Source organism: Sminthopsis crassicaudata, chromosome 1 (genome assembly GCF_048593235.1).
Source record: "Sminthopsis crassicaudata isolate SCR6 chromosome 1, ASM4859323v1, whole genome shotgun sequence".
NCBI classification, from domain to species: Eukaryota; Metazoa; Chordata; class Mammalia; order Dasyuromorphia; family Dasyuridae; genus Sminthopsis; species Sminthopsis crassicaudata.
The window spans coordinates 58,513,011-58,520,753 of record NC_133617.1 but is presented as its reverse complement, the minus strand read 5'-3'; the positions used below and the strand labels follow the sequence as shown (position 1 = coordinate 58,520,753).

The following is a 7,743-nucleotide window of genomic DNA, read 5'->3' as shown; positions in this document are numbered from 1 at the left end:
CTGGTTCAGAAAACCAGAATGCTGGAATCCTGACCTTTTAAACTCTTAAGAGCTGAGGCTCTGATCTCCTTCAATTAAAAGGAAAAAGAATATATGCAAAGGCCAATGATTGAGGTCCTTTTATAGAAGGGAAAATATTCTATTGGCAATCCTCACTATTGGATTGTTTCCCTCTGTGAGCAAAGTCTCCAAAAGAGAAAAAGGAATTTGCTGAAGCTCACACGTTCTTTGAATGTCTTCAAAGATCTTTTTCTTTAAAAAAAAAAAGCTAGATAATTAGAACCAATCGAACAATAAACATTTAGAGTTACTGTTACAGAATGTACATGCCATCTTCTACAATTTCTTCAAGGTATTTCCATTTCACATCTCTTAGAAGCAAGCTTCTTAGCCTTCTTCAGGTGGAAAGACACCATGTGAGATATTCTGTGCATATGTTGGACTCCCATTACACAAGGAAGAATATAATTAAGAGACTTGGGGTTTCTGATTACAATGTCACAGTATTTTTTAAATTTCTGTAACACAACTGAGACCTTAGTGCAATATGCAATATACTCACAGACACCAAATAAAAATTTCAGTAGTTACAACTGTCAAGGAATTTTATATAATCCTTTCTCTCCATTCACACATTCCTATACTAGTTCAGGACTTCATCACCTCTGAGGTTGACTACTGCAACAATCTTTTATCTCTCATTCATATTCCATAGGGATGATAAGTTGATCTTCTTAAAGCACAGGTGTAACTATACATGTCACTGTAAACTTTAGTAATTCCCTATTGTCTCTAGGATTAAATAATACTCATTTGCTGAGCATTTAAACTTATTTACAGTCTAGTTCTAAACTCTATTTCCATAATGGTTACACATCATTCTCACTTCACATATTCTGCCTGCTTGCTGTTCCCTATATCCAATATTCAGTCTTCTGCCTCTGTGCCTTGGCTCAGACTTTCCTGAGGTTAAGTGTTTTCTTTCCACATCTGTTTCTTGGAATCCCTAGTTACTTTCAGGACCTGAGTCAACTCAGTAAGTACAAGAAGACTTTCCTGAGTCCCCCAGTTAATGCTTTCCTTCCTCCTCCAAATAATTTTATATATGTGAAGAATAGGTTTACTTTTTTCCACAGGGGCATCTGCTTTAGCAATGACATTCTAAGAGGAAGAAGGAACTGAAGAGCTACTTTGAATGCTCTATCAGGTAAGACATGGTGAGATGGCGTTCTCTGCCTTAGTTGCTAAAAGCCTAAATTGCTTTTAAGCCCTGTGAATGCATAGGTGAGGCTTGTCATTTCTTGAAAGGATAGTTCCTGAATGCCAGTGTATACAAACAGATGGAAATTTTGAGTCTTTTTGTTTCCAACTTTTCATCTTAATACAGGAGTTCTTAAATTGTAGTCTATCCAACGATGAGACATCATACCAAAATTTGTGGGATGCAGCCAAAGCAGTAATAAAGGGGAAAATTTTTTTTTAATCTTTAGAGGCTTACTTAAAATAGAGAAAGAGAAGATCAATGAACTGGGCTTGCAACTTAAAAAGCTAGAAAAAGACCAAATTAAAAATCCTCAATCAAATACTAAACTTTAAATTCTAAAATTAAAAGGAGAAATTAATAATATTGAAAGTAAATTGTACTAGTGTTTAACAAACCCAAAGATCCCAACTTTTGGGATAAAAATTCATTATTTGACAAAAACTGCTGGGAAAACTGGAAATTAGTATGGCAGAAATTAGGCATGGACCCACACAACACCATATACCAAGATAAGATCAAAATGGGTCCATGATTTAGGCATAAAGAAAGAGATCATAAATAAATTAGAGGAACATAGGATACTTTACCTCTCAGACTTATGGAGGAGGAAAGAATTTGTGACCAAAGGAGAACTAGAGATCATTATTGATCACAAAATAGAAAATTTTGATTATATCAAATTAAAAAGCTTTTGTACAAACAAAACTAATGCAAACAAAATTAGAAAGTAAGTAACAAACTGGGAAAATATTTTTACAGTTAAAGGTTCTGATAAAGGCCTCATTTCCAAAATATATAGAGAACTGACTCTAATTTGTAAGAAATCAAGCTATTCTCCAATTGATAAATAGTCAAAGGATATGAACAGACAATTTTCAAATGATGAAATTGAAACTATTTCCACTCACATGAAAGAGTATTCCAAATCACTATTGATCAGAGAAATGCAAATTAAGGCAACTCTGAGATACCACTACACACCTGTCAGATTGGCTAAGATGACAGGAAAAAATAATGATGAATGTTGGAGGGGATGTGGGAAAACTGGAACAGTGATACATTGTTGGTGGAGTTGTGAAACAATCCAACCATTCTGGAGAGCAATCTGGAATTATGCCCAAAAAGTTATCAAACTGTGCATACCATTTGATCCAGCAGTGTTACTACTGGGCTTATATCCCAAAGAAATACTAAAGAAGGGAAAGGGACTTATATGTACCAAAATGTTTGTGGCAGCCCTTTTCGTAGCGGCTAGAAACTGGAAAATGAATGGATGCCCATCAAATGGAGAATGGTTGGGTAAATTTTGGTATATGAATATTATGGAATATTATTGTTCTGTAAGAAATGACCAGCAGGAGGAATACAGAGAGGCTTGGAGAGACTTATATCAACTGATGCTGAGTGAAACGAGTAGAACTAGGGGATCATTATACACTTCAACAATGATACTGTATGAGGATGTATTCTGATGGAAGTGGATATCTTCAACATAGAGAAGAGCTAATTCACTTCCAATTGATCAATGATGGGCAGAATCCAGCTATACCCAGAGAAGGAACACGGGGAAATGAGTGTAAACTGTTTGCATTTTTGTTTTTCTTCCCAGGTTATTTTCACTTTCTGAATCAAATTCTTCCTGTGCAACAAGAAATTCGGTTCTGCACACATATATTGTATCTAGGATATACTATAACATAGTTAACATGTATGGGATTGCCTGCCATCTAGGGGAGGGTGTGGAGGGAAGGAGGGGAAAATTCGGAACAGAAGTGAGTGCAAGGGATAATGTTGTAAAAAATTACCCATGCATATGTACTATCAAAAAAAAGTTATATAATTATAAAACTAATTTAAAAAAAAGAAAACAGTGCTAATAGAAAAACAAAAATAAAACAACAACAACAACAAAAAAAAAAGTAAATTGTAGTCCATCAAGGGCTCTAAGAACTTGGATGGAGAAAAATCACATCTTTAACTTTCACTAATTTTTCATTTTTAGTATGTTGTTACTATGTTATTTAGTATGTGTTACTATGTTATTTAGTATGTGTTACTATGTTATTTTATGAATTTAAAAACTTTTTGAGAAGGGGTCACAAGTTTCACTAGCCTATTAAAGAAGATGATGACACAAAAAGGTTAAGACCTATGATTTCTGTGCTTCACCCCAGGTTCCATCTAGTCTTTTATTCACATATGAAAATTTTCACCAATTTATAATTTGTTAGTCTTGTTTTGTCCCCATTGTAAAAGGAATGTAATTTCCTCCTAATCCAAAAGTACTATTTTGGACTTTTTAATGTTTTAGGGAACATGAAGAAATTCCCTCTACTAATTCAGCTCATCCAAATGAGCTTTAATTTGAAGTTAACTTGAAGGCCCTGAGAAGTGAAGTGATATATTCAAAGTCAAGGGCCCAGAAAATCTACTCACTCATATATGAGACCACATTTTACTAAATGAAATCATGTAGAAAGAATAGCATTAGCAATGTTGAATTTCTGACAATCAGTAGTCTAAAATTTTAACTTCCTAGAGTTTTTATGTAAAAAACAAATAGGATGCACTTGGAGAACTCCTGAACAGAGAGGTAACCTAGAGGTGGTTCAGATCTCAACTCCGATATCCAATATCCTAGTTGGGTATTTTTTAAGAAAACCTGATTGTACTCTCCCATAAACATACACAGAGACTATGTGGGAAAGAGAGGCCACAAATTTATAGTATAATGGTATGAGGCACACATGGGGAAACACATAGAACCAAGGATACTCACAATTCTAGAATAGCCTCATATAGCCTTTCTTTCTTCAGATAGTCCTCATGAAGTTTTCAGTGTCATGAGGAAAAGAGGTATTTCTCCATCATCATGCTCTTTTATGAGGGAAATCTATCAAGAAAGTCTTCACCCTGGTGCTTGGAGAAGGTAGTTGGGTGCCATCTTTTATCTATTTCTGACTGTCTTCAGCATCCCTACTATGAAATCTGCCAAGTCCTCATTATAAGAATGCTTTTGACATGAATATGAAGTCAGAATTCCCAGAGATAAGTCAACAGTTTCAGAGATACACATATACTCAAAGATCATCATCCTTTTTGAGGATTTCTATTGGAGCTTTGTGTGGTTCTTTCATTTGGTCTTTTACAATAACTGTCCATTACAACTTTTGTTTTTGGTACTTAATGGAAATTAAAAGGGAATTATACAGGAAACATTAATCCTCATGATTTGCAAAGTGATGCAGTAGGTAGGTGTTAAACACATATATGTATATTTATCAATTGGGACAGTTAGGTGGTGTAGTGTATGGAATGCTGGGTCTGGATTCAGGAAGACCCGAGTTCAAATGGGACCTCAAAAACTTACAAGAAATGGCAAACAACTCCAATCTTTGCCAAGTAAACACCAAATGGGGGTCACAAAGATAGGGACATGACTGAACAATAAGTATCTGTGTATGGTTTCTTCAAAAAAACATGTAAGCTCTTTGAGTAAACTACCTGTTTCACTTCTCTTTTTATATCTCCAATCTCTGAGTACTAAACCAATTAAAAAATTAAACCATTAAAAAAAAAAAAACCCATTCTGCAATTTTATTGATATAGGAACTACTAAACAGTAACTAGTTCCACCAATGACGCGGGATACCTCTTCAACTAAATGATCTGAAAGCAGGATTCCACATATACTTAAGGTAATTACAGGGAATTCATCCCATGAACTTGGGACGGAGGAAAATTACATCTTTATTTTCATATATTCTAACTAAAATATAGAATTTCGTTCAATTATTTAAAATATTACTCTGGAAAGGAGAATACAGACTTCATCAGACTGCCAAAAGGGTCCATGAATTATAGGGATAAAGGAAAAGGTGGTAGCTATGTCAAAATAACAAATGCCACAGCCAGGATGAATCAAAACACCAGTCTGATGGAAGACATGTCATTCTCCATGATACCAAGATGAACAGCACACAGTGCTTAATAAATGTTCAACTAGCTATCATCTATATAGTACTTGCTTTATATATATAATCTCATTTTATCTTGACGACCTTGAGATATAGATGCTATATTTATACCTTTTACGGATTAAAAAAAAAAAAAAACAAACCCGGAAGGTAAGTGGGGGAAGGGTAACACAACTGCTAAATGTCTGAGGCTGAAATTGAACTCAGGGCTTTCAGACTCCAGGCCCTGCCCTCTCTGGAGTAAGAGAAGAGAGTCCTAAAACGCTTCTTCTGGGGGGCTCTTGCCGAGCTGGGGATCACAGAGATCTCTCATCTCTCTTTCCAGGTGTGTTTATAATCACAGGATTACTAATAAAGAGTAATTACGAGCTGCCCAGAGAGCGATGCTGACAGTGACTGATCGCAGAAGGGAAGAGGACAACGTCGAACGCTGCATCCGCCTGGGAGCTCGCTGAAGGCAGCTGCAAAGTTATATGCAGACTGAAAACACACGCAAGCCCACCGTGCCCAACGCCGGCCGCGGGTGTCGCGGTGGGTTCAGGAGCCGGGTTCGAACGTCCACTACCGAGGTCTAAAGGGGGAGAATCTCGAGCTTCCGTGGTAGGCCATCAACGCCCACCAAAGACGAGACTCGAGAGGGGCTGCGAGGGAAAGAGAAGCTGGGACCTCGCCGGACCTCGCCTCGGGGCAAGCGGAGCTAGCCCTTTAGCCTCACACCCACTCGTCCAAAAATTTCGCCCTTGGACTCCGCCCCGGGGGTGGACACAGCGCGCTGACGTCATGTAGGCGCACTGACGTGAGCGAGGCGGGGTCGCTCCTGCGCCTAGTTCCAATATGGCGAGTGGTGGCGGTGGCGGCGGGGGTACCGGGCCGGGGGCCGGAGCCGGGGGCCGAGGGATGAGCGGTGCCCGTTGGGGCCGCACGGGCCCCACCGCGCAGGAGAAGCTGCCCGTGCACGTGAGCGCGCGCCCTCCGCCCCTCTCGAACTGCACTCCCCCTAACCGCTGCCCCCCACCCGCACCCTATAGTAACCGTCGCCTCCCCTCCCCCTGCCGTTGGTGCCCCGGTGGCCCCCGGTCCTCACCCTTCCAGCCTCTGGGCTCATCCTGCGTTTCCCCTCTTTGGGCCTAGCCCCTTCCTTTCCTAGTGCCCTCCTTTTCCCTCTGCGAAACTCTATCCGCTGCATGTCCCCATTCGGGGGGTCCCCTTCTCCCCTCCCCAGTCAAGGTCCTCCCCTGTCAGCTTTTCCCCTTTCCTCTATGCATAGCATCCCGTATCCCTACTTCCCTGCTCAGCCTCTCCCTAGTGCCCAATGCTCGTCTTCCCCGGGAGTCCCTCCCAGTTGCCCCATTCGCCCCATCACAGCCTCCAGTGCCCCCGTTACCCCCTTCTCTCCCTGCCTAGCCCCCCAGTGCTCCCGTTTCTCCTCCCTTCCCTGCACAGCCCCCTACTGTCCTTCTCCCCTCAATACACAGCCCCTTCCCAGTGCCCCACTGTCATCTCCCTTCCCTGCACAGGCTCTCCAGCGCTCCCATTTGCCCTTCCCCCCCCAGTGTCCCATCCTTCCCCATGTCTCCTTCTCCAAGCCCCCTTTTCCAATATTGCACCTTCCTCCTCTGTCTCGGGATGGGCTGCTGCTTTTGGCCCCGCAGCCTTCCTAGCAGCAACTGCCCTCTTCCACCTGTGGTCCACTACCCTTCTCCACAGGGCTCAGCCCCTGGCCTGCCAACCTCATCTAACAGAGTTCTGCTGGCCTCTGTCCTGAGGCTCTAAGCTGATCCTCTTGGCCCTTGTTTCAGGCACACTTCTTCACTTCTCCCACCCACCCCCTTCTCACCTTTTAGGGGTTCCCTTCTCCACCCCTCCCCCTGGCTTTCAATTTCCCTTCTTTGCTCTTGAAGGGCAAGATGCCTTTCTCCTTCCAAAATCCCACTGTGTATCTGCAGGTAGAGGATGCCCTCTCCTATCTGGATCAGGTGAAGATCCGATTTGGGAGTGACCCTGCCACCTACAATGGCTTCCTGGAGATCATGAAGGAGTTCAAGAGCCAAAGGTAATAATGCTGGAGCCCTTACTTAAGTAAGACGTTGGCCACTAGCTCACTGTGGAGGAGCACACAATGTAGAGCTGGAAGGGATCTTGGGAATATCTCCTCTAGTTCAGTTTTGACGTTTTAAAGATTGGGAAATTAAACTGGTTAAGTCTTATCACCCAGGTTCACTCAGGTGCAGAGGTTTCATGGGATGGTGGAGAGAGTGCTGAACTTAGGAGTCAAGAAAGACCCAAGTTAAATGAATCCCATGCATAGCTAGCTGTGCATCCCTGGCCAAGCCCATCTCCCAGCTATAGGTTTGCAAAGTGCTGTACATTATAAATGTTGACCCTCATAACCCTTTGAAGTAGATGCTCTTATTTCTACTTTACAGATGAGAAAAAAAGGCAGAAAGAGGTAATCAACTTCTTAGGGTCATACAGATAAGAAATGGCTGAATTGGGATTTGA

General features: G+C 41.3%; 1 protein-coding gene across 1 annotated transcript in view; it reads left to right on the top strand.

Moving 5' to 3' along the window:
* Positions 1-6,075: 6,075 nt before the first annotated feature.
* The window catches only part of SIN3B (SIN3 transcription regulator family member B), a 61,090-nt gene continuing 59,422 nt past the window's right edge, over positions 6,076-7,743 (top strand). Inside the window, exons 1-2 of the mRNA XM_074305797.1 lie at positions 6,076-6,198; positions 7,188-7,294. Of these exons, the coding sequence (XP_074161898.1) occupies positions 6,076-6,198; positions 7,188-7,294 (230 nt within the window). The remainder of the gene's footprint in view (positions 6,199-7,187; positions 7,295-7,743) is intronic.